The 26329-nt window shown below is 44.7% G+C and overlaps 1 protein-coding gene across 1 annotated transcript in view; it reads right to left on the bottom strand.

Annotated features, from left to right (window-relative positions):
* The window catches only part of hmcn2 (hemicentin 2), a 62220-nt gene that overhangs the window by 6685 nt on the left and 29206 nt on the right, over nucleotides 1-26329 (bottom strand). Inside the window, exons 29-69 of the mRNA XM_020471064.2 lie at nucleotides 26145-26271; nucleotides 25554-25711; nucleotides 25099-25377; nucleotides 24832-24974; nucleotides 24569-24719; nucleotides 24203-24442; nucleotides 23958-24071; nucleotides 23622-23809; nucleotides 23337-23433; nucleotides 23029-23190; nucleotides 22649-22762; nucleotides 22353-22549; nucleotides 22117-22198; nucleotides 21867-21998; nucleotides 21580-21723; nucleotides 19723-19882; nucleotides 15995-16119; nucleotides 15700-15883; nucleotides 15455-15552; nucleotides 15069-15347; nucleotides 14752-14942; nucleotides 14569-14650; nucleotides 14323-14459; nucleotides 14075-14216; nucleotides 13807-13951; nucleotides 13526-13653; nucleotides 13180-13336; nucleotides 12916-13037; nucleotides 12661-12825; nucleotides 12444-12551; nucleotides 12163-12297; nucleotides 11914-12048; nucleotides 11487-11756; nucleotides 11173-11363; nucleotides 10880-11093; nucleotides 10601-10735; nucleotides 10304-10494; nucleotides 8865-8946; nucleotides 8479-8649; nucleotides 8008-8160; nucleotides 7694-7831 (exon numbers count right to left, since the gene is read on the bottom strand). Of these exons, the coding sequence (XP_020326653.2) occupies nucleotides 7694-7831; nucleotides 8008-8160; nucleotides 8479-8649; nucleotides 8865-8946; nucleotides 10304-10494; nucleotides 10601-10735; nucleotides 10880-11093; nucleotides 11173-11363; nucleotides 11487-11756; nucleotides 11914-12048; nucleotides 12163-12297; nucleotides 12444-12551; nucleotides 12661-12825; nucleotides 12916-13037; nucleotides 13180-13336; nucleotides 13526-13653; nucleotides 13807-13951; nucleotides 14075-14216; nucleotides 14323-14459; nucleotides 14569-14650; nucleotides 14752-14942; nucleotides 15069-15347; nucleotides 15455-15552; nucleotides 15700-15883; nucleotides 15995-16119; nucleotides 19723-19882; nucleotides 21580-21723; nucleotides 21867-21998; nucleotides 22117-22198; nucleotides 22353-22549; nucleotides 22649-22762; nucleotides 23029-23190; nucleotides 23337-23433; nucleotides 23622-23809; nucleotides 23958-24071; nucleotides 24203-24442; nucleotides 24569-24719; nucleotides 24832-24974; nucleotides 25099-25377; nucleotides 25554-25711; nucleotides 26145-26271 (6366 nt within the window). The remainder of the gene's footprint in view (nucleotides 1-7693; nucleotides 7832-8007; nucleotides 8161-8478; nucleotides 8650-8864; nucleotides 8947-10303; nucleotides 10495-10600; nucleotides 10736-10879; nucleotides 11094-11172; nucleotides 11364-11486; nucleotides 11757-11913; nucleotides 12049-12162; nucleotides 12298-12443; nucleotides 12552-12660; nucleotides 12826-12915; nucleotides 13038-13179; nucleotides 13337-13525; nucleotides 13654-13806; nucleotides 13952-14074; nucleotides 14217-14322; nucleotides 14460-14568; nucleotides 14651-14751; nucleotides 14943-15068; nucleotides 15348-15454; nucleotides 15553-15699; nucleotides 15884-15994; nucleotides 16120-19722; nucleotides 19883-21579; nucleotides 21724-21866; nucleotides 21999-22116; nucleotides 22199-22352; nucleotides 22550-22648; nucleotides 22763-23028; nucleotides 23191-23336; nucleotides 23434-23621; nucleotides 23810-23957; nucleotides 24072-24202; nucleotides 24443-24568; nucleotides 24720-24831; nucleotides 24975-25098; nucleotides 25378-25553; nucleotides 25712-26144; nucleotides 26272-26329) is intronic.

The raw sequence follows: 26329 nt of genomic DNA, 5'->3' as shown, positions 1-26329 counted from the left end.
TTTGCAATACAACCCAATGAGAATGAAAGTAAAAAACAACATAAGGTTTCAAATAATTATATTTGTGATGAACTGGACAGTATTAAAGTGATACTGAATATATGGTGTTTGGCTCCGTCCAACAGCACTTCATGCTTTTGGTTCAGCCTTTTCCACAGTGCTAAATGTTTCATTTACGTATGAAAGCGTAGACAACAAATGTCAGCACACAAACCATACACATCCCAATGACAAAAATACAACCAAATTGTGCGTATGGGAAACGCGTGAGGGTGAATGACGAGAATACATTTTTACCTTATAAACTTATTCGGATCCAAACATGTCATAGTCTAATCCAAAATAAATGAAATACTAAATACTTCAAGTTCATTCCCATACATGAAAGTCTGTCTTAGGAAATAAGGAGGATTCTTAGAGGTTTCAAAGGACGGCTTGTTTAACTGGGGCTACATGGAAAATATTTTAGCTGTTGTGAAGACGGTGTACTCTTATGCACATCGAATTTCCTCAGATCATTTCTGTGGAATACTAGAGAGAGGCATACAGCAGCACTTACAAACGTTTCACATAGGAATGGGAATGACTAATGCTGTAACACAATGTGACTTTGTTGTAGTAAATTAAGCACAGACCAAATACATACAAATATTGAAACATTGCTGTTTCCAGTCAATTTTATCTGTGGGAAACAGCTACTCTCTCTGTGTGCATTTCTCTTTGAAAAAATCCTCCTCCACATCTACTACATTTGACCTGTAACTAGTATACACTCAGGCTCTTATAAGACACCCACTGTGAATTTGTCATCCTGTCTGCTTTTCACCTTGCTCTGACTTCCCGCTCCTGATTATTAGTCTATACTTCTACCCACTTGATAAACTTTAAGTGTGCCCTGTCCTACAAAATGGTCCACCCACACAGACAGTGTGGTGAAGAAGGCGCAACAGCGCCACTTCAACCTCAGGAGGCTGAAGAAAATTAGGCTTAGCACCTACAACCTTCAAACTTTTACAGATGCACAATTGAGAGTATCCTGTCGGGCTGTATCACCACCTGGTACGGCAACTGCACCGCCCACAACCGCAGGGCTCTTCAGAGGGTGGTGCGGTCTGCACAACGGATCACGGGGGGCTAACTACCTGCCGTCCATGACACCTACAGCGCCCGATGTCACAGGAAGGCCAAAAAGATCAAGGACAACAACCACCCAAGCCACTGCCTGTTCACCCCGCTACCATTCAGAAGGCGAGGTCAGTACAGGTGCATCAAAGCTGGGACCGAGACTGAAAAACAGCTTCTATTTCAAGGCCATCAGACTGTTAAACAGCCATCACTGACACAGAGAGTGTGCTGCCTACATACAGACTTGAAATCATTGGCCACTTTAATACATGGAGCACTAGTCACTTTAATAATGTTTACATATCTTGCATTACTCATCTCATATGTATATACTGTATTCTATATTATCTATTGCTTCTTAGCCTATGCCGCTCTGTCATTGCCAATCCATATTTTTATATAATCTTATTCCATTCCTTTACTTAGATTTGTGTGTATTAGGTATTTGTTGTGGAATTGTTAGATATTACTTGTTAGATATTGCTGCACTGTCAGAACTAGAAGCAAAAACATTTTGCTACACTCGTTATAACATTTGATTTGGACATTTTTTACAAGCTTATCACCTTTTTGTACCATGAAAACCATTGATTCTTACAACTAATTCATGACTTTCGGATTACTCAGTGAGACTTCTGTACTGTCTGACTTCTGTACTGTCTGCCAATTGACTTGCTAGCTCGGATACACATCTGTCTAACTGAACAGGGACTGGTAAGGACAGCCTTGTAATGGCATCAGGATAATTAAGGTACAATGAATGTAATACCTGTGAATTGCAATATGATGAGCTATTTGCAGCATTTACACAATGGTTTAGCACTTTGTGTAGGCCACTATAGTCTGCCCTGCAAACTCCACATTCTAGTCCAGTAAATAAATTATACAAATAATACTTTATGAGATGGAAGGAGCTTCACCCAGATAATACATGACATACTTTACAATAAGCAATTTGTTAAAAAACAATGATACTGTATAGGTTCAGCTTGAATACTTTTTCCCGTTGCTCTGTGTAACTCCAGCGATCAAGTCTATTGATCGGATTAACGAGATGAATTAAGCACTTGCTATATACAATTTCATTTGTCTAAACTCACACAATCTATTCCATTGTACCACCAGAATGTCAAATAAGCAGGAAGAAGCAAAATCCCAGATGCCAGTGAGTCTTGTCGTCACAAAAAAAGACAGTAGCTGTCACTACAATTTCACAGATCACAGAGAGACATGTACTGTATAAACTGAAATGAGAGCAAATCACAACATTGTTCAGTGGAAGCTGCTGTAGCGGAGTAAATGGAATGGCATCAAACACATGGAAACCATCCCCTTTGTGTCGAGAGCCTGGAGCCCTTCTCTCCTTCCTCCAGCCTCCTGTGCTGTATGACCCAGGACTGCTCCACCGCTCTGTGCCGGGCCTCCTCCAGCACATGTTCCTTCTCCTCCTCTGTGACACCGTAGTGGATGTTGAAGTGAGTCCTGTTTTGCATCTGGATGTCAGCGAAGCTCCCACCACAGTCATCATCTGGGACAGGGTCATGTTGGCGCCGTTGTCCAGAACGCGACCCACTACGGTGTGGCCGACCACTCCTAGGTCCCCCTCCAGCGGGTCAGGCTTAATGAAGTAGTGAGTATCCAGAACGCCCACCAATGAAGTGCAGGCCTGACAGGTAGACTGCGTGGTTTAGGACTACTGACACACAAAGGCTGTCCTCGCTAGCAACCCCAATGATGAGATGACGACATCATCTCTGATGGCAAACTTGACGTCCTTACTAAAGATAGAGGAGATGGCAGAGAAGCGGGGCCTCCGGCCATGCCACGCCCCCAGCTGACCACTCACCTTACTCATAGGCAGCCGGTCCAGAGTGATTAAGTTCTTCAGGTGTTTCGGCAACTCACACTGGATACCCAGCAGAACCTTACTAGGGTCCCAGTCTTGTGTCTTGGTTTGAGTCCTAATCATTGCGTAGGTTTGCTCCATGCTCTCCACCTCCGGCTTGGGATAACCAGGGACAACATTGTGGAGCTGAAACCCAAACAGTTGCAACCAACTGCTAATATCTGTAGCGTAGCTGTTGTTGAAGGAGTAGAGGTTGAAAAGCTTGGGGTTGATGCTGAGCTCCATCCACAGGTTATGGTTGGGAGTGGTTCACCTCCCAGCCACCACATCATACATAGTCCCTCCTCCCCAGGTGCACCAGATTGGTTAGCGGGTCATAGAGACCGCCGAGGAACCCGATGATCAGCTAAAAGGAGAGTTTTAGTCTTGGTAATTGTCTCTGTAAGTGGTGTAGAGCATCTCCTTGACAATGTGTCCTTGGCTACTGAAGATGGCCAGTGGCGTGCCAGAGTTATCACAGGCTACGTAGCATTCCTCCCCGCTGCTTAGGTCCATGACGATGAGGTGGTGTCCCTACAGGTCAAAGTAGAGGGAAGTGATCTCAGAGCTGGAGTGGTTGAACATGTCGGTCACCCTGGTAGGTTTGGTCAGGCCAGCATAGAAGAACTGAAGCTGCGGGCCGTCACGGGTCCTGCCTAGGCCGTTATAGCGGTAGTGAATACTCCTCTCCGACACTGTCAGTTGGAGCAGTAATCAAACATGACATTGTCCCGCAGGCGAAGGAAGCCATCTTCATCCATTTCGTACTGAATATCTCAGAGTCTTGTCATGCGGTCTTGTAAGTCATAGCACTGTTGCCATGAATCAGTCAATTAATGTTGCAGTTGAGGTCGTAACTATAAGCTGACTATTAGCATCATACTTGTATGAGTAGCGTGTGATGTTATCCACACCGGTCCTGATCAGCGGAGGCTGGTGGGATGAGCTATTGGAGGACGTGCTTATTGTAGTGGCTGAAATGGAATAAATGGAACAGAGTCAAACGTGGTTTCCATATGTTTGATACCGTTCCATTTAAACCATTACAATGAGCCCATACTCCTATAGCTCCTCCCCCAAGCCTACACTGATCCTGATCTCACAGATAATGATGAGACCCCTTTTGTCATACTGCACTAGACTTCAGGATCTCATACTGGACCTCCATCACTTGTCTGTTGTTATTAAATATCTTACTGTGCTTCATGATGTGTGATCACTTGAATCAGGTAATAGTTCATGAAACTGAATTTCCCAAACTGTTCAATCCTTCCAGACACGTCAACATAATGGTAAAGGTCAATGGGAAGAGAAGTTTCATTGATCATGGCCTGCATGCTAGTGACCCGGTTGTTATTATTGCTGTAGTCAAATCTGCCAATCACCAGACCCTCCACACTAAACCTATAGATCTGTCTCCCAACCAGAGGACCTGTCCGTCTGTAGAGGATGGTGCACATAAAGCCCTGGGTCATGAGGTTGTGGTCTTCACCCCCCTCCTCCTGGAGATCCTTACGACTTTTTCCACATTTTGCTAGGTTACAGCCTGAATTTAAAATGGATTCAATTGAGATTTTTGGGGTCACTGGCCTACACAAAATACCCCATAAGGTCAAAGAGAAATAATGTTTTTTTGTCTACAAATTAATGAAAAATGAAAAGCTGAATGTCTTGAGTCAATAACTATTCAACCCCTTTGTTATGGCAAGGCTTAATAAGTTCAGAAGTACAACTTTCCTTAACAAGTCACATAATAAGTTGCATGGACTCACTCTGTGTGCAATAATAGTGTTTAACATTATTTTTGAACGATTACCTCATCTCTGTACCCCACATATACAGATAATTGTAATGTCCCTCAGTTGAGCGGTGCATTTCAAACACAGATTAAACAACAAAGACCAGGGTTTTCCAATGCCTCTCAAAGGGCACCTATTGTAGATGGGTAAAAAAAATAAAAAAAAAACAGACATTGAACATCCCTTTACGCATTGTGAAGTTATTCATTACACTTTGGAATGTGTATCAATACACCCAGTCACTGCTGTAAAGATACAGGTGTCCTTCCTAACTCAGTTGCCGGAGAGGAAGGAAACCAGTTAAAACCAGTTACAGAGTTGAATAGCTGTGATAGGAGAAAACTGAGGATGGATCAACAACATTGTAGTTACTCCATAATACTAACCTAATTGACAGAGTGAAAAGAAGGAAGCATGTACAGAATAAAAATATTCCAAAACATGCATCCTGTTTGCAACATGGTACTAAAGTAATACTGAAAAAAATGTGGCAAAGCAATTCACTTTTTTTCCTTAACAGAAAGTGTTATGTTTGAGGCAAATCCAATACGACACATGACTAATTACCACTCTATATGTTCAAGCATAGTGGTGGCTGCATCATGTTATGGATATGCTTGTAATAGTTAAAGACTGGGGAGTTTTTCAGGAAAAAAAAAATAGAATGGAGCTAAGCAGAGGCAACATCCTAGAGGAAAACCTGGTTCTGTCTGCTTTCCATCTCCACTGGGAGATGAATTCACCTTTCAGCAGGACAATAACCTAAAACACAAGATCAAATCTACACTGGAGTTGCTTACCATGAAGACAGTGAATGTTCCTGAGTGGCCGAGTTACAGTTTTGACTTAAATCTACTTGAAAATCTATGGCAAGACCTGAAAATGGTTGTCCAGCAATGATCAACAACCAATTTGACTGAGCTTGAAGAATTTTTAAAAGAATAATGGGCAAATGTTGCACAATCCAGTTCTTAGAGACTTACTGCTGTAATCACTTCCAAAGGTGCTTCTACAAAGTATTGACTCGGGGGTGTGAATACTTATGGAAATGATATTTCTGTATTTCATTTTCAATAACTTTGCATGCATTTCTAAAAACATGTCACTTTGTCATTATTGGTTGTTGTGTGTAGATTGGTGAGAGAAAAAAGTAATTTAATCAATTTTGAATTCAGGCTGTAACAACTAAATGTGGAATAAGTCGAGGGTTATGAATACTTTCTGAAGGCACTATGTTTTTGTGAGAAGCTGCTGTTGTGTTTCACTGTTCTTGTGTATTATTGTGACAAATTTGGGGACAATAAAGGACTAGGAATCTGAATTCACAAGTGAACAAAAATGAACTGCAGTCAAGGAGAAATATGCCCTCTGCTGGTTCTCTTACAACGTACACACGTAGGATCTTAATTAGACCACTTTAGAATTTCAGGAAAATAATCCTGCAGCAAGAGGAAATGTGAATTATTGTGATGATTATTAATTAAATGGACATTTGTTTAGGTGTTGATACATTTTTTTGTTAGGGCAAATTAAATCTGACAAGTTTCTAAGCCCTGTCTAAGCTGGGGCTGGGGGTTCTACTAAGCTATTTGGAATTGTTTTAAGATTGTCATACCAGGGATAATTTTGCTATTTAATTTGGTATTTTAAGACACCTCGAAGTATCACAAAAAAATATTTTAAAAAATGTAATTTGATGAAACATTATTTGGCCATAGAAATGCATTGAATAACAGATTCACTACATTAAACAGCGATATAAGAAAGATTAGGAAACATTTGTTATTTCTTTCTTACGTGTATTTAACCCCTTATTTTTGGCACTAAACAGTCTCCGTATATACTACCATTCATTTTTTCAACTGCTACTGGGGACCTTCAGTCTTGTGGTTCCTTTGCACAACAACAGACATGTACGTGTTCGTGAGAGTCTCACCTTTCCACAGAGGGGTTAGTGTGTAGCCCAAACTGTTCGGACGCTACAGACAGAAGATGGTAGATCGGCTGTATCGACTTCAGATGAGTCCCAAGACGCTCGTGAGAGTCTCACCTTTCCACAGAGGGGTTAGTGTGTAGCCCAAACTGTTCGGACGCTACAGACAGAAGATGGTAGATCGGCTGTATCGACTTCAGATGAGTCCCAAGACGCTCGTGAGAGTCTCACCTTTCCACAGAGGGGTTAGTGTGTAGCCCAAACTGTTCGGACGCTACAGACAGAAGATGGTAGATCGGCTGTATCGACTTCAGATGAGTCCCAAGACGCTCGTGAGAGTCTCACCTTTCCACAGAGGGGTTAGTGTGTAGCCCAAACTGTTCGGACGCTACAAACAGAAGATGGTAGATCGGCTGTATCGACTTCAGATGAGTCCCAAGACGCTCGTGAGAGTCTCATCTTTCCACAGAGGGGCCAAACAGATGCTACAGCCGATTTTGTGAGAAGACCGATCTTCGGGATGTCTCATGGGCTGACAGACACCGCTCTAGCTCTGTCACCACAGATGCTGAAGTGCGACATAGGCAGACGCAGTGGATTGAGACGCATCCAATATCTATCTTAAACTGACAGATTTTTATGGGGATTGTTTTTATTATGCTAATTCAATATCCAGGGGGGCACGGACATCGACCTTAGGGAGGGTCAAAGTGGAAATTATAAACTTGAGAAGCCTGTTTAACCTTGCAATACACTACAAGTTTGTATTTCCTGCTATTAAGAATATTTCTTGCAACAACAGGGTGATCCAATTAAGATCTTACACCTGTACAGATTTAAAGGGAAAATTCAGTTCAGTAGAGACAAACACTGTTGTAGGACTACATTTAAAGTAGAGTAAAACAATTCAGGTTATTTTGCAGAATGTAACTGTATCTGTTCTTAACTGACCCGTGTCAAACTCCAGTTGGGACTCCTGTCTGAACAGGCCCTGGGTCAGTGAGTAGCCGTTCCTGGCTGCTCCAGTCTGCAGCACTGTGGTCCAGTAGATGGGAGCAAACACAGACACGAGCACCCGCAGCAATGGACCTGCAAAACATCAGTAGTAAGACCATATCTCTAAGAGTATGATAGGTCAGGGTACAGACATGCTCAATGACAGTGACTGAGGGATATATACACAACGTCTTCACAACTTGATTAAGTTACTGACTTCATTGGTCAAACAGATTCTAAACAGAATCCTCTCCCACTCCCATACTCACCCACACTAGGGGGGATGTTGTCCAGGTGGGCCTGCAGGGTGCTGGTTCCCTCCTCTAGGTCCTCTGTGATGTTAACCTCCAGGAACGACACCCCAAACTCCCTATCATTCACCATCCCTATCAGGCTGCCCCTGGCCTTACGAGGGGCCTCCCCTTCAGTCACCAAACATAGAGAAAGATGGAGGGGAGAGAGAGAGAGAGAGAGAGAGAGAGAGAGAGAGAGAGAGAGAGAGAGAGAGAGAGAGAGAGAGAGAGGGAGAGAGAGAGAGGGAGAGAGAGAGAGAGAGAGAGAGAGAGAGAGAGAGAGAGAGAGAGAGAGAGAGAGAGAGAGAGAGAGAGAGAGAGGGAGAGATTGAGAGAGAGAGGGGGGGGGAATATAGTACTAATCTTTTTATTTACATTATATAATTCCATTGTTAAATTCAGCTGCATCTGTTTGGAGTGACAGGAGATCAGTTCAATCAGCCGTACCTGGACAGAGTCCAGTCTGACATCTTCTGGAGTCCATACTGGGACCGTCGCATGATCGCCCCCCATTGACTGGCTCTGGATTGTTGCATAACCTGATTCGCTCCTGAACCCCTCGTCCACAGGTGGTGCTGCATGGGCCCCACTCCTCCCAATTAGAGTAACCTCCCTTAACTGTGGCGAGAGAGAGAGAGAGAGAGAGAGAGAGAGAGAGAGAGAGAGAGAGAGAGAGAGAGAGAGAGAGAGAGAGAGAAAGTAAGAGCGAGAGAGAATACATTTAGAGAATGAAATAAAAAATGTGTGTAATTTTAAGAATACTCCTTTTTCATATTTTCACAACAGTATTTGGATGTTGGTGTGACTGTATTTATGGTCCACACATCACTTACTCTGTATTTTGAGAGAGACCGTTCTCTCCGCGACTCCAGCCTCACTCTCAGCCACACACTGGTACTCCCCTGCATCTCCTCTCTGACACCGATGGCGACAGATAGATGTTATGGCATAAACACATTTAACACAAGCACATTATTATTGTTCCTCTGAAATATGAGGATTGATATTGCTGGTGGGGACCCTCATCCTTTCACTCTTCCAAATAACATCATAGAATGTTGTGACATTACCCCAGTGGTTCAGCTAAATGTGAGTGTGTAGTGTGTGTGTGTGTGTGTGTGTGTGTGTGTGTGTGTGTGTGTGTGTGTGAAGATTGTGAATGTGTGAGTGTGTAGGCTTCTACTAGAAGCTGTACTTGTCATATTCATATGCTAACAATAACCTGCATTAATTGGCCAATTATTAACCACAACATTTATAAATCAAGCTGATGATGTCTTAAAACATATTTTCTTAATCCTCTGTATCAACTTTGTGTACGTCTAAGATAATAGAAAATAGGTGATCTTGACTTCCAAACTGATCATCATAACCTGTCAGCATTATATCCTTCAGTGAAGTAACAATCTGGTATGACGACCAAGGGATGAGTCTTTTAGGTCCTGCCCTGTTTCAAAGTTTCTAAAAGGGTGTGTTAGCTGACTGACTGGTCAGAAATACGTTTCCATATGCTGAAGTATGGTGTACTGTTGAATGCTGCTGAATAAAGTCTTGCCGTCCTAAGAAGTCCCGTTTGAGTTTCTTTGAGTGCGTCAGTCAACTCTACAATAGACATTGAGTTCCACAGACAGTATTCATATTTTTTCTGTTGAAAAGGACTGATGCATATTTCAGATTTTTTTATGGAACTTCTATCCCTCATTGACGCATTTAAAAGCTGACATTTTCTAAAAAAGGAAAGTTTATGGTTTTTCCATTAGTTCATTCGGCAATAACTCAGTGTGACAACAGAGTATCACAGAGCTCTCTGTGAGAAGAACTATTTGTCTTTGAGAAAGTGTCAGCTGCAGGGTGTACTATTCCAGCATTAGCTATAGAGGTAACAAAGTTAACAACGTTACAGCCGGCAGAACAGGGAGAGAGCCTGGGAACATCCATGTCTGAGCTCCCTCCTTTCCTCTCTAGTTAATACTGTTAGCCTCTGACTGAACTCACGCCAATCTGATTACGGCCAGACTCGGACACTGCAGTTACTGTAGGTCACACAATGTTCCATGACCCAGGATTGCAGATAGAGTGCAGATTGACTGCAGTCAGTGGTCCATCCTCTCACTCTTAAGCTGACTTCAAAATTGTCCATCATTTCTTGTGTAAGCCTACTCTCTTTTTGTTTGTACAGACATTTTTTAATACAAGATATGAACTCTCAATTTCAAATAACACTGGATAAAAATATTTCTGAGGGAGACAGATGGGACACGTGATGTGTTACCGTGACGCTGTAGATGGCCAGGGAGCCATTATGGAGGGGTTGCAGGCGAAGGGAGCGGAGAAGGGGTCTGCCGTCACGGAGCCAGCGGAGGACAGGACTAGGGTTTCCCTGGACAGGACAGTCCAGCATGGCTGTGCCACCCTGGGCCACAGTCTGAGAGATGTGGGCCTCTCCCTTCAGAACTGGAGGTTCTAAGGATACATGATACACCCCTTACATACAGTGTACCCCTATCAACAAATAGAACAATACAAATATAAACAGTCTAAACTCTGGTCATGTCTTGAAAGTGCTCACCTCTAATGCGGACAAATGAGAGTGCTCTAATGGTGCCCACACTGTTCTCTGCTAGGCACACATAGGTTCCCGCATCACTCATGGTCACATTCTCTATGACCAAGGAGCTTCTGCCTGCCTCATCCACACTGGAACCTGAGATAGATAGAGTTAGAGAGAGAAATAGATAGATAGATAGATAGATAGATATAGATCTAGAGAGAGAGACTATTGCAGCAATCAAGATCATTATATCAATCCTTAAATCAATCATAACAGAATATGTAGCTAGTGGAGTACCTGGATAGGGGCTGTTGTTAGCGGTCCAGGAGATGACAGGGGTAGGGGTGCCCTGGCCATGGCAAGACAAGCTTAGACTTTGGCCTTTGTTCAGGGTCACGTCACCAGGTAACTCCTTGAAGGCGGGCCTCATGTTGACGGACAGGCGGGTGTCCTGTCTCGCTGTGCCTGCTGTGTTGGTGGCCACACAGGTGAACACACCACCATCACCTGGCTACAAGGGACAAAAAGTTGATCAGAATCTTCACCTAAATCACCTTGATTATACACTGTAAAGTAGAAACGTCTCTGACCTCTGCCCTCTCAATGATCAGCTCTCCTGATCGCAGAACAGTAAATTTGCCAGGCAGGTTGGGCACGGTATTATCGTCCTTCTCCCATGACACCCTGGGCTCTGGCAAACCCTGAGCCGCACACGGCAACAAGGCCTGGAAGCCCTGGACAACAGACAGCTCTGGCTGACCAGCAGGAATCATAGGCGGGACTAGAAGAGAGAGAAAGACTCCGTTTATTACTGGCAAATCCGTTACGCCATTCACTGTTAATCCTAATGTCAGGTTAAATTACGGTTAAATCTGTCTCATGCCCTCAGTTCCTATCCACTCACTCATTATGACAAGCCTCATGTCATGGCTGGCCCTGCCAACGAGGTTTTTTGCAGAGCAGGTGTACAGGCCAGCATCACTACGTTGTGAGGCCGCGATCCTCAGGGTGCCGTTGGCAAAGAGCTGTATGTGTGCCCCCTCTGTGACGGGCCTGCGTTCCCTGTGCCAGGACACCTCCGGCTGGGGTTGCCCATCTGCCACACACTCCAGGCTCACTGGCTGGCCCAGCACGGCCGTGTACTCCACACGAGGAACACTCAGTACTGGGGGAACTGGAGCAACACCATCACACATAGTTGAACCTTTCACTATTGAGATATGTATTATTTACATTTCTCTGAGGCCCACAAGCATTCAACTAATTACCAACAAGTGCCTCCATACTTTTCAGACAAAATGTCTATGCTCTGTAGAGGTGTAGTGTGTTACCTTGCAGCACGAGCCGTGTCCTTCCCATTGCTGTGCCAGCTTCATTCTGTGCCAGGCACTGGTAAGTGCCGGCATCACCCAGTGTGACCCGAGAGAACTTCAGAGCTCCATTTGAGAGGAGAGCCAGTCTGTGACCTGTAGAGCCATAGAAAGAAGACATCACTATTCAGAAGCAGCAGAGTATAACTGACCAATGTGTTATATAATGGCTTGATTTCTGATCAAGTGTTTAATAGAGGACATTCTCACCAGTTAATATGGGAACACCCTCTCGTTGCCAGGTGATGGAGGGTCGAGGGAAACCTTTCACCTCGCAGGGCAGAAGCGTCCCATGATGCAACACTACTTGTACTTCCTCTGTCATGGGCCTGATCTCAGGGGGCTCTGAGTGGGAGAGGGCAAATCCATTGTCGTGGTTTATCGTATACAGACTAACCATTGTTAAATGGTCAAATTAAGACAGAGAGTTACAAAGCAAAAACATTAACCATTACTGTATAACCTTAACAACAATCCACCCGAGGACCCACCTTGCACTGTGAGAGTGATGTGTTTGTGGGCCACCCCTGCAGGGTTCCGGGCAGAGCAGGTGTACCTCCCTGCATGACTGGGGGTAGCAGCTGTAATCTCCAGCACCCCTGGATCCAAACAGTACAGTACCACAACAATGAAGACCAAAGTACTAACATGACAGAATCACTGATGGCCATAGTACCATGTTACACTCTGAGCAGCAGTTGGACCTACCTGTGGGCAGGACCCGATAACTCCCTCCTCGGGAGCCCAGCTTGGCTCCACTCTTGGTCCAGCTGACACTGGGCTCTGGGCGGCCCTGGGCATGGCATGGCAGCACCACAGGGGCCATTTTGATAGCAATGACTGTTGTGATGTCATCTTCAATGGTGGGGGGGGCTAAAGGCAAAGAGAGAAGAAATCTCAGTCTTTATCTTAGATTAAATGGCTCTCCACCAATGTTGGATTAGGACCTAAAAGCAACAATACCTTGTAAAATAACCTCAATGACACTGCGCTCCTCTCCAACCTCATTGGCTGCTGTGCATTCAAAGTATCCCTCATCCTGATTGGATGGAGAGAAAAGGACCAGAGATCCAGAGGAGAGTAACCTTGAAACAAAACAAAGTCACACACAATAATTCAAAATGAATCCTTTGTATGTATGTCCATTGTTTTATAACTCACAGGACAGGAGGACAGGAGGACAGGAGGACAGGAGGACAGGAGGACAGGCCATTCTGCTCCACATACCTGTATGTGCCAGACTGCTGGTTGAGGTCTATGGGAGTCCCATTCCTCTTCCAGGTGACTTTAGGTGCAGGTATACCTGTGGCCTCACAGCTCAGCACGGCTCTCACCCCTGTGGTCACCGTCACGTTGAAGGGACCAGGGTTGATCGAGGGACCAACTACAGGGACCCAAGTCATAAAAAAATACATATGTATGGCATACAAACCAATCTGACTGCAAGGTGCTGACTGTAATGCAAGTGGCTGAAAACCTGAATAAGAGTGTCTGATCCAAAATGTTAATGTAAAAAGGTAAATCTACTGTATTATGGTGTGATTCTGTTTTTCTTTGAGTTGTATTTATTTACCAAACACGCGTAAGTCCATCCCATGGTGATCTGATCCGGCCTGATTGGACACGGTGCAGTAGTAGCGTCCAGCATCACTCAGCTGAACAGCCTTTACACGCAGAGAGCCTTCAGACAGTGTGGTGTACCTGGGACACAGGACACACACAATCAGTCAGCTCCCCTGACAATCTACACATCTACAGTCATACAGAAGATGACATTCTGCTTTATGTGTAAAGACAGTATCCCAATAACCTCTATTAGCTAAGTCAGTGGAACAAAAAGTAAGAAGCTCTTACTTGTTGTCGTCAGGACTTATAGGGATGCCATCTTTCCTCCACAGGATTGTAGGTGAGGCCTCCCCCTCTACTTCACAGGGCAAGACTGCATCCTGACTGATATGTGCAGTGACCACAGAGCTGCTCTCTCTGATGACTGGTGGCACTGGGGGGAAAGAGACATGAAAATACACATTATAATTGATTGAGGTTTATACTGCAGATCTATTCCATATCACTGAACGCATGATCTCAATCTTCTTCCTAACTCATCATGTTATCAACTCACTGAGGATCTCCACAGTGAAGAAGAGGTTGGTGCTTCCAGCCATGTTGGTGACTACACAGCTGTACTGGCCACTGTCCTGAGGCCTGACGTCCTGGATCTCCAGGTACTGACCCCCGGCCAGCCTCTGGATACGACCCCCCAGCTGGGACCAGGGGAGAAAGAGGGAGACAGAAAAAGAGAGAGTCAATAACGTTTTGTACTATATTGTGTGATTCCTGCCACCCTGTTTCCATGACGTCCAGTCTGACCTGTAATTTCACGTCGTCCTTGTACCACTCTATGTCTGGTGGAGGGTCACTGTCAGCCTGGCACTCCAGAGTCAGGTGTCCTTTGGCTGGGACTGACAACGTTCTGACATCATCAGAACCAAGGAGAGTTGGGGGAACTGGAGCAGGGAAACAAGCGTTGATGATTAGGATCAGGATTTGATTTATAAGTACCTTGCTATCTATTAGCAGGATTGACAATATACGGCTAGGAAACACATGTATCACCTTGAACACGGACCCAGTGGTTACTTCCATCCTCGCCTGCTGGGCTGCTAGCCAGACAGGTGTATAGACCTGCATCCTCCACCTAACAACAGAGATATCACTGGTATGATCTGGTGTTTACCATTATACAGCAGTGAGGTCTGAATGTCAACTAAATGCTGTGTCATTACGTTTGTGACTTACTTGCACTTTGGTAATCCTGAGGAAGTGTCCGTCCTCCTCTACTATCTCACTGTCTCCCTGTAGAGGGCGCCCATCCTTGAGCCAGCTGAGGGTAGGAGAGGGGACGCCCACTGCAGTACACTCCAGCTCCAGAGCAGTGTTCACGGCCACCATCAACTCCTCTGGAGAGCTGATGGAGATCTTTGGAGGCTCTGTACAAGAATAGAAAATTACACCATTGTTAAACAACATTCCTATTGCTTCAGCGGAGCTTCAACTTTTCATCTGTGCGTATGTGCTGTTTGGGTGAATGGAGAATGTTTGTTCTGCCTGCTCACCCAACACAGTGAGGTTGAAGCTCTTGGTGCTGCTGCCAGCCTGGTTGCTGGCCACACAGCTGTAGAGGCCTCTGTCAGAGAGCCCCACGTCAGGCAGCTGCAGCCGCGTCTCCTGGCCGTCAAGCAGCAGGTTGCGATGCAGGGACAGAGGCTGGCCGTCCTTTAGCCATTTCAAGGAGGGAGGGGGGACACCCTGCGCCTCACAGGTCAGCGTCACCAGGGACCCCCGCACCACTGTGACCGGCTTTACAGGCTCCACATGGTCCACACCTGGAGGAACTGAGACAGAGACAGGCAGGCAGACAGACAGACATCCGTTTACAGGTATAACACTTACAGCTCAGTGGTGTATTCATCAAAAGGAGGTGGGGAGTATAAGTTAGTACCTTGGACCTGTACATCAAAGTTAAGCTCAGCGAGGCCAGCACGACTGCGTGCCACACATGTATAGACCCCAGAGTCTGACAGCTGCACTGGAGAGATCCTACACACACAGAGGGCATACACATTCACTTTCACCTCACCTGAAACTCAGGCATACTTACTAAAACAATATCCTGTTAATTCCTTCATTAAGGCAGTTTTGTGAGAGAGCAACCAAACTAGACATTTGCCATGTATAGAATCTTACCTGAGTACAGTGTCTGCGGAGAGGAGGCGGACACGTGGAGAGAGGAGCAGGGGGCGTCCATTCCTGAGCCAGCTGATCTGGGGTGGAGGGATACCCGCTGCCTGGCACTCCAGGGTCACCACACTGTCCTGGGTGGTCTGCACCTCTCTGGGGGCACTGGTCTCACCCGAGATAGAGGGGGGCACTGCGGAATTACATCATCATTATTACTAAGAATCCAGATTGTTTCTAGGAAGCTCAGTACTAATTTAGTTAGGAAATATTATCTTTAACACGTAGATAAAAGACAACTGACCCAGTACAAGGAGGGTAAAGATCTTGCTCTCTTGGCCAGCAGGGCTGACAGCCAGACAGGTGTAAGTCCCAGAGTCCTCAGGCCTCAGCCGTAGCAGGGTTAGAGTACTCCCATCAGGGGATATGCTGTAACACAGAAACCACATAAACCACACAGGTGAAGTGAAATGTGTTGTTTTACAGGGTTGGCCATAGTAGTACAGAGCCCCTGAAACAAATTAGAATGATTAACCCTGCTCAAGGTCACATCGACAGATTTTTCACTTTGTCGCCTTGGGTATACGGTCTGCAACCTTTCGTTTACTGGCCCAAGGCGCTAACCAATAGGATACCTACAGCCATATCAACATCTGACAGGAAAGCAAATGATGAAGCATCATTTCAATAGCAGATGATTTTTCTCTTTCATTGGCGAGCTAAGCAAGTAGCCTATACAAGGTTAATACAGTCATTGGCAAGTCAAATTCAAGGTCTTTCAATTAGTTTTTTGAACACTTAATTGTAATTTTCAAGAACCAACATTTTATATTTCACTGTTGTAATAGTCTACCACTAAGCCACTAAGCATAATAAGCATAATGCATTACCACTAAGCATAATGCATTTTTACATTCTAAAATATGTCAGAATAATGTGGGCATTGCCTGACTAAATAGACATCATGCTCCCGACACAAACTCACTAATTAAGTCTGTCCATGTGGTCACTAGTCAGTCTCGCCATTTGAGATGCTGAAGAGTTATTGAGGGGTTACTGTATCATGTTTAACTCTTAAGGATCCGTCCTTTTTTTCAATTTTTGTCCAAAATGACATACCCAAATCTAACTGCCTGTAGCTCAGACCCTGAAGCAAGGATATGCATATTCTTGGTACCATTTGAAAGGAAACACTTTGAAGTTTGTGGAAATGTGAAAGGAATGTAGGAGAATATAACACAATAGATCTGGTAAAAGATAATTCGAAGAAAAATACAACAATTTTTTTTGTACCATTTGTATCCTTTTGGCCACTAGATGGCAGCAGTGTATGTGCAACATTTCAGACTGATCCAATGAACCATTGTATTTCTGTCCAAAATTTTGTATCAAGACTACCCAAATGTGCCTAATTTGTTTATTAATAATTTTTCATGTTCAAAACTGTGCACTCTCCTCAAACAATAGCATGGTATTATTTCACTGTAATAGCTACTGTAAATTGGACAGTGCAGTTAGATTAACAAGAATTTAAGCTTTCTGCCAATATCAGATATGTCTATGTCCTGGCAAATTTTCTTGTTACTTACAACCTCATGCTAATCGCATTAGCCTACGTTATCTCAACCGTCCCGCAGGGGACCCACCAATCCTGAAGAAGTTTTAAAAACTAGAAGGTGAACAAAAATAGGTTTCCATTTGAAATTAAACGCTTTGCATGGAAAACAAAGTTCAAGCCAGCATTCAATGTTGTCTTGCTCATAATAACTCCACAACACCCTTCAATTTAAACAGTGGGAAACATACGAACGTGTCTACATCTCTCATGAAAACTGATCAGAAATGAAATCACGGAATAATTATATTGGAGCAGTAGAACCTCTAAAGTACAAATAAACAAAACCATTGAATGAGTAGGTGTGTCCAAACTTTTGACTGGTACTGTATGTTTTTTTTAAAGGCAGTAAATTATACTGAATGAACTGTTTCGCTGCCAGACAAGGCTCCGCTGATAGCCAAGTGTAGGTGTTGGGACTGCTGTTGGGACAGCTTTAAGTAGGCCCTAACAGTTTGTGGGCACCATTTGTCACTGTTATAGTGCCATTAAGGTATTGTTTAGTGTTGTGTTGTGTAGTGGCTTGCAGGCATGCATCTAAAATACTTTGTTGGAGCTTGCCCCACCAAGATTTACATGATAAAATCACCACTGGTGATAAATAATTGACATAAGGAACAGACAGCTAAGGGATTTCATCTGCTTGTTTGTCTTTAATCAGTTATATAGCCTAGTTTAAAAATAGCCTTATTACAATATTTCCTTCACTGGCCCAAGCGGGGCACTGATGGGGATGCTCGACTGAGCGTTTTCAAAACCTCCCCGGGCCAGCAGGCAGCCCTGTGTGTCGAACCCTGTTAAGAGAATAACACTGATACACATACAGTTGAAGTCGGAAGTTTACATACACTTAGGTTGGAGTCATTAAAACTCGTTTTTCAACCACTACACAAATTTCTTGTAAACATACTATAGTTTCGGCAAGTCAGTTAGGACATCTACTTTGTGCATGACACAAGTCATTTTTCCAACAATTGTTTACAGACAGATTATTTCACTTCTAATTCACTGCATCACAATTCCAGTGGGTCAGAAGTTTACATACATTAAGTTGAATGTGCCTTTAAACAGCTTGGAAAATTCCAGAAAATTATGTTATGGCTTTAGAAGATTCTGATAGGCTAATTGATATAATTTGAGTCAATTGGAGGTGTACCTCTGGATGTATATCAAGCCCTACCTTCAAACTCAGTGCCTCTCTGCTTGACATTATGGGAAAATCAAAAGAAATCAGCCAAGACATCAGGAAAAAAATTGTAGACCTCCACCAGTCTGGTTCATCCTTGGGAGGAATTTCCAAATGCCTGAAGGTACCACATTCATCTGTACAAAAAATAGTCCGCACGTATAAACACCATGGGACCACGCAGCCGTCATACCGCTCAGGAAGGAGATGCATTCTGTCTCCTAGAGATGAACGTCCTTTGGTGTGAAAAGTGCAAATCAATCCCAGAACAACAGCAAAGGACCTTGTGAAGATGCTGGAGGAAACAGGTACAAAAGTATCTATATCCACAGTACACACGAGTCCTATATCGACATAACCTGAAAGGCTGCTAAGCAAGGAAGAAGTCACTGGTCCAAAACCACCATAGAAAAGCCAGACTACGGTTTGCAACTGCACATCGTTATGTTTGGAGGAAAAAGGAGGACGCTTGCAAGCCGAAGAACACCATCCCAACCGTGAAGCACGGGGGTGGCAGCATCATGTTGTGAGGGTGCTTTGCTGCAGGAGGAACTGGTGCACTTCACAAAATAGATGGCATCATGAGGCAGGAAAATTATGTGGATAATTTGAATCAACATCTCAAGACAACAGTCAGGAAGTTAAAGCTTGGTCGCAAATGGGTCTTCCAAATGGACAATGACCCCAAGCATACTTCCAAAGTTGTGGCAAATGGCTTAAGGACAACAAAGTCAAGGTATTGGAGTGGCCATCACAAAGCCCTGACCTCAATCCCGTGGACAATTTGTGGGCAGAACTGAAAAAGCGTGTGCGAGCAAGGTGGCCTACAAACCTGACTCAGTTACACCAGCTCTGTCAGCAGGAATGGGACAAAATTCACCCAACTTATTGTGGGAAGCTTGTGGAAGGGTACCCGAAACATTTCACCCAAGTTAAACAATTTAAAGGCAATGCTACCAAAAACGAATTGAGTGTATGTAAACTTCTGAACCACTGGGAATGTGATGAAATAAATAAAGGCTGAAATGAATCATTCTCTCTGCTATTATTCTGACATTTCACATTCTTAAAATAAAGTGGTCATCCTAACTGACCTAAGACAGGGAATTTTTACTAGGCTTAAATGTCAGGAATTGTGAAAAACGGAGTTGAAATGTAGTTGGCTAAGGTGTATGTAAACTTCCGACTTCAACTGTACTTAGGCTGGCAATTGTAAGTGAGAGGGACTCACTCTATCTCTTGGGTGTCTGAGCCCTCCAGAGTCACTCCATTCTTCAGCCAGCTGAGGCGGGGTGTGGGTGTCCCTTTCACTTTGCACTCCAGAGTCAGGTCATCGCCCACTGGGGCACTCAGGTCAGATGGATGGCCAGAGTCCAGGATTGTGGGCGACACTGAAACAAAAGATCAGCACTATGATTCACAACACTGACATGCAAAAGGTCTTTGATACTCCTCACAACATGTGATTCTCTTGGGTGTAATCTAATTTACAATGTGTAGGGACAATGGAGGTAAAACATTTAAAAAGTTATCCTTTTTAGATAAAACTACACTAAATATATTCTCATGTCACCAAATAATTTATTAAACCACAATGTCTTGCAATATAGCTTTAACAGCACTCAGTAGGGTAGCACCATGGTGTCGCCAGAAAACAGCTAGCTTCCGCCCTCCTCTGGGTACATTGACTTCAATACAAAACCTAAGAGGATCATGGTTCTCACCCGCTTCCATAGACTTACACAGTAATTATGACAACTTCCTGAGGACATCCTCCAACCTATCAGAGCTCTTGCAGCATGAACTGACATGTTGTCCACCCAATCAAGGATCAGAGAATGAATATTGTACTGAAAGCATAAGCTACAGCTAGCTAGCACTGCAGTGCATAAAATGTCGTGAGTAGTTGACTCAAAGAGAGAAAGACAATAGTTGAACAGTTTTGAACAAATTAAGTTATTTAAAAAAAATGGAGGAGCGAGAGAGAGAGCTAGCTATATTTCCCCCAAAAAATGTCACTTTCACTTTAATTTACTTAGGTAGCTAGTGCAGCTGTCACGACTTCCGCCGAAGTCGGCTCCTCTCCCTGTTCGGGCGGTGTTCAGCGGTCAACGTCGCCTGGCTTTCTAGCCATCGCCGCTCCATTTTTCATGTATCCATTTGTTTTGTCTTGTTCCCTGCACACCTGGTTTTCATTCCCCAATCAATTCATATGTATTTATTCCTCTGTTCCCCATCATGTCTTGTGTAGGATTGTTTGTGTTACGTGTATTTTGATATTGTGGATATGGTTACACGCATTACTTTTTATCTATGTTCCGTGTTTTGGGCACATTTTATGTTATTTTGTGCTGTCAGTGTGACCGGAATAAAAAGTGCGCCTGTTCACTACACTCTAATCTCCTGCACCTGACTTCGCCTCCAATACACACTCCTAATAGCAGCTAGCTAGGTTAGCCTACTCAAACACCCGGCTCAAATAGAGAGGCATAACTTCTAATTGCTTACTGACTGTACTACATGATTATAGTAAGTTTACTAACACGTTAGTTCTATTAGCTATGCTGACTATGACGTTACTTTTGCTAATATGTTGACAACAATGTAGGCTGTGTGTAGTGGTTATGATATGAAGGTTTGGCTTGAAAATGTTTAATTGCCTGGTCACAGACAGCTGATGTGTCGTGCATTGATGTCAGGAACACTAGTTTGCAAATGTTGGACTAATGATTACACCCTAGATCAGCTAGATGCAGGCAAGAGTGTGCAAGGCGATATTGAATGTGTTACTGTCTGTCAATGTGTCACTGTTTCCTCAAATCTTTCTTTCGACCTGTGTGCACTTACGTTGTTAACTTTCATTCATAGGCATTGTTATAGCAAACTCATGATGGATATAGGGAAACTTTGATCATGTAGTAGTCTAAATCTATCGATGTTACATTGAACTGGGTGAATGTAATATGAATGACAGTCATCTAATATGCTGTAATAGAAATAAAGCCATGCTTCTAAAAATAAAAAAAATCATCCTCCCTCATCTTGAACGTCACCGACTGCCACTGTTGTGGGGGAGTCTGTAGCCTACCTTGCACTGTGAGAGCAAAGTCCTTCTGAGTCTGTCCCTCCCTGTTCTTGGCCACACAGGTGTAGGTTCCAGCGTGAGAGAGGGTCAGAGGACCCAGCTCCAGCCTGTTGCCTCGTACCGACCACTGCCACTGCAGACTGCTCTCTGGGAAAGAAATAACCACACAGGTCAGGCTAAACCAGCAGCTGGAGGTCTCATTCATTCAAATGCTTTAATACACGTGTCAAAATGTGATCTTGTCAAAACTGAATTTGTCACAGTTAATTTATAAAACTTCAGCTTCTTACCAATAGGGATGCCATCCTTCAGCCATGTTATACTGGGTACTGGGACCCCTGTAGGCTCACACAGCAAGGTGACATGGGAGCCCAGGTTTTGGGTGAGGGACTCATGAAGAGGCCCATCCAGGATAGGGGGTACTAAGGAGGAGAACAGAATAGAAACAATGAGATTCATTATACTGTGACATCTGATATGCCAGTATTACCATATGTAAGAAACAGATCTAATGGAGGTTACATGGGAGGCAAGTCTCACCATGAACAGTCAAGCGGAAGGTCCTGTCCACTTGTCCAGCCACGTTGGACACCTTGCAGATGTACATTCCACCATCAGCCACCTATGGACCATGAGCCATAATCAGCATGAAACAGAACAACAGTGTTTCACTTTGATGCTTAAAACAGGGTTAATCTCATGCCCTTAGTTATCAGTGCTAACTCTTCTAAAGCAGTTAGGACAGCACCAACTGAAGGTGATGACAGTGTGTTTACCTGCACTCCCATGATCTCCAGCTGATGCTGCTCCACTTTCAGTCCAGTCCTAGCTGCCAGCTGCAGCCCGTTCCTGTACCATGTGACCTCAGGCGTCGGAATGCCCTGAGCTTCACAACGCAGAGTGACAGATGACCCCACCTGAGGGGTCAGGACCTCTGACTCAGAGTCAAGGCGGGGCTTCAGCGTGGGCAGGACTGTAAACCCATAGGAATAAAATAGACAATATTTAAGTGCTAATTCAGATATTGTAGCAAGTGAAGTGTGACACTGATGAGGGCAGCACAGTTTCTCACCATAGACACTGAGCAGGATGCTCTTCTGGTCCTGGCCTGCTGAGTTGGTGGCTGTGCACACGTACTGTCCCGCATCCTCTAGTCTGGCCCGGGGCAGCTGCAGCATCTGACCTCCTACAGTACAGTCAACAATACGTAGTTCAGAAGGCATAGTTAATGTTCAGTGAATTAATCAGAATGACAGTACAGTAAACTAGATGGCAAGTATCAGAGGAAGTCAGCAGAGAACAGCAGAAAGACAGTGTACAGTAGACAAATCACAGATAAAATGCATTTTGAATTGCTATGCGTTTATTGTGTATGGTTGGCCGATTGAGTACACAATGAGTTATGGAGTGTGTTATGGGCTCTGGGCAGTGTGTTGAGGAGCCAGCTCTGACCTGGCAGGATATGGATGCCCGTGCTGAACTGGAGGACCTGTCCATCTCTGGTCCATGTGATCTCTGGAGGAGGGTACGCCTGGACGTCACACAGCATGGACACCATGTGACCCTTTATCACACTCACCTCCTCCTCCCTGCCAGCTACCATCCTTGGGGGAACTGGAGAGAAACGGGAATACATCAGCTCACACTCAGCTAACACGTAAACACATTCACAGGATATATCTATCCTTCCTGTGTGAATTGTAGAAATCAGCTTGATGTGGCATTTGAAGAGATGTTTGTACTTGTGGGCTCCATCTCACCTTGCACAGTCAGACTGAAGAGTTTTTCCACTGCTCCAACCTTGTTCTCAGCCACACAAAGGTAGCTGGCCATGTCTGACACCTGCACACTGAGGATCTGAAAGACAGAATAATTAATAACATAATATTATAGACCTGCCCCCTGAGACAGATGAAGTAAGAGAGGGCTGTATATTGAATTAAATCAAATGAGTGACACCAGCGCAGGACGGGGGCCATTCTATTCCAAGGGAAGTCCTTATACTGTACTAAGCAGTGCAGTGCTTTGGTATACGGGATTCTGACCTGTAGTTGTCTCCCGTCCTCACTGATGCTGTGGTGTTGTCCGGAGGGCAGCGGTGTGCCGTCCCTCAGCCAGGAGATGGCTGGTTCTGGGTGACCCGTCACGTCACAGTGGAGAGCCACGGTACTGTTCACCACTGCTCCTATCTCCTCCATGAACTCATCCAACTGGCCCGTTATCACTGGGGGGACTGGAAAAACAGGACGCCAAAAGAGAAAAACATTCAGAAATGGCGCATCCGTTTTGCAGGTTTAGGCATTAAGGCTTTTGACTGTACGAGGACCATGATTGAATAATAAGTTGACAGAATAACAGGGATAGTAACAAAGCGTGCCTACCCAGAACCTCCAGGTCAAAGTGCATGCGGTCCTCCCCTGCCTCGTTCACCGCCTGACATGTATATTTCCCAGCATCCTCCTGCTGGACCCGTGGAATCTGGAGTACCTGCCCACCTAAAGGACAACAACATAACAGAGAATCTTATTGGATCACAGTGGAGCTGATGCTGCAGTAGTGCCATACTGGTCGTTGTACAAGTTTGATATCGTAGAACTAGACCTAGAGGGCATGGTCCCCCTCTCACCTGGCAGCAGTACCACTCCGTCAGCTGTGGAGAGCTTGCGTCCCTCTCTGTACCAGCTGAGATGGGGCGGAGGGATGGCGTTACTCTCACAGGACAGGCTGATGGGATGCCCCAGGACCACCTCCCTTCTCTCTGTCATCTCATCATCTCTAACCCCTCCCTCCTCCTCCTCCTCCTCCTCCTCTCCTCCCAGACCCCAGGCTGCTGCACCGTTACTCCCCCGATGGAAGATGGGAGGAACTGGAGAGAGAGAGAGAACGAATGTTCAGTTAGTTTCACAAGAGTGCAGTGAGATTAGGTTGCATAGTGTGAATTAACTAATTTTGCAAACGGCAGACAGTTTAAATTCCATACGTGGACACTCACCCTGAATAGTGACGTGGAAGTCTCTCTTGTCCTCTCCTGCAGTGTTGGTGACCATGCAGGTGTATTGTCCCTCATGGGAGAGCATGGCATTGTCTATGTGAATAAGGTGACCACTCTCACGGATACCAGTGTGGGAGTTCCTAGTCAACAACTAGAAACAGCAAAAATAAATACAAAAATGTTTCAAATAAGCAGAAATAGACATCTATAGCATTAAATGAACTTGTGTGAAATGCAGTAGCTAGACAGAAACACAAACCAACCTGTCCATCTTTGAACCACTGGGTCTTGGGTTCAGGGAAGCCTTTAGCCAGACAGGACAGGGTTAATGAGCCGTTGATCCGGACTTTCTCATCTCGGCTACCGAAACTCAGAGATGTAGAGTCCCCTTCAATCTGGGGTGGAACTGATCAAATCAAACAGGCAGTCAAATACTTCTCCGGTATTTACGTACATTGAATTGTAATGATGTTAGACTACTGTTCATTATATACACCAGAATCAACCCTCTCCTTGTCTGGTTCCCTTACCCAACACACTGAGTGAGTAGTGTTTAAGAGTGGTGCCTGCTGGGTTTGAGGCTCGGCAGGTGTAGAGACCGGCACTGTCTCCCTGTGCTGCCCCCAACCTCAGTGCCTGCCCACCCCGTGTGTAGGTGAGCTGGGCACTGGACACGATGGGCTGGTTGTCCTTCAGCCAGGTGATACTGGGCATGGGAGAACCTTCTACATCACAGGGCAGAACCGTGGGGAAACCCAACACCACAGACACCTCTGAGGTCTCACTGGGGCCCATGATGGTGGGGGGAGCTGGAAAAACAGGAGGAGAGAGGAGGAGTGTGAGAAGAGAGAAAGGTGACTTTCTCAAGGTATACTGTAGTATCTGCTTCAGCGATAAACATTGTCATTATTTCTGAGATGCAGAAGGAAGTTTGTGTTGTTGGTATGAGGTCATTGAGAAGGAAACATGAGAGAGGGAACAGTACCTTGCACAGTGAGTCTGAACTGGCGCATCTGTGTCCCAGCGCTGTTACTGGCCAGACACTGGTACAAGCCCTGGTCCCTTAGTCTGACTGCCTTCACCTTCATCACCTGGCCCTGCTCATGAAACTCCACATGGGGGTCCCCGTCCTTGGACAGCACCCTGGAGTAGGAGGGAGAGGGGTCAATACTCCAAAGCCTGACAGTGTATTGACTAGGCTAATCCACACACAAAAAGTGATATCTGATACATGATGTACGGTATGTACAAATGTAGGATATTAATTTGAGCGACTTTGCTACAGCAGGAAAATAATCCTGCAGCAACAGGAAATGTGAATTATTATGTGGATTATAATTCATGGACATTGTTGTTGGTTCTGATACATTTTTCATTTGGACAAATCAAGTCTGAAATTTCAAAGTTGAAATTACAAACTTTAGAATCCTTTTTAAAACTAAAATACACTACAAAATTCTCAGCAACACAAGAGTAATCAAATTACAATCTTACATTTGTATATGAGTGTGAATAAACAATTTAATGTGATGGGTAGTAGCTATATGCACAAGTGTCAATGTCAAGAAAGACTCACTCTCCATCCCGGCTCCATTCAACTTTGGGGGCTGGGCGCCCACTGACCCGACACTGGAACTCTACCTCCTGTCCTGACACCACTGACAGATCCTGTACCCTGGACATCCCTGAGATCACTGGTGGGGCTAACTCACACACACACACACACAGAGAGAGAAGTTAGGCCATGGTAGGATGCAATTC

Source organism: Oncorhynchus kisutch, linkage group LG3, assembly GCF_002021735.2.
Source record: "Oncorhynchus kisutch isolate 150728-3 linkage group LG3, Okis_V2, whole genome shotgun sequence".
Taxonomy (NCBI): Eukaryota; Metazoa; Chordata; class Actinopteri; order Salmoniformes; family Salmonidae; genus Oncorhynchus; species Oncorhynchus kisutch.
This window is presented reverse-complemented; position numbering and strand designations above follow the sequence as displayed.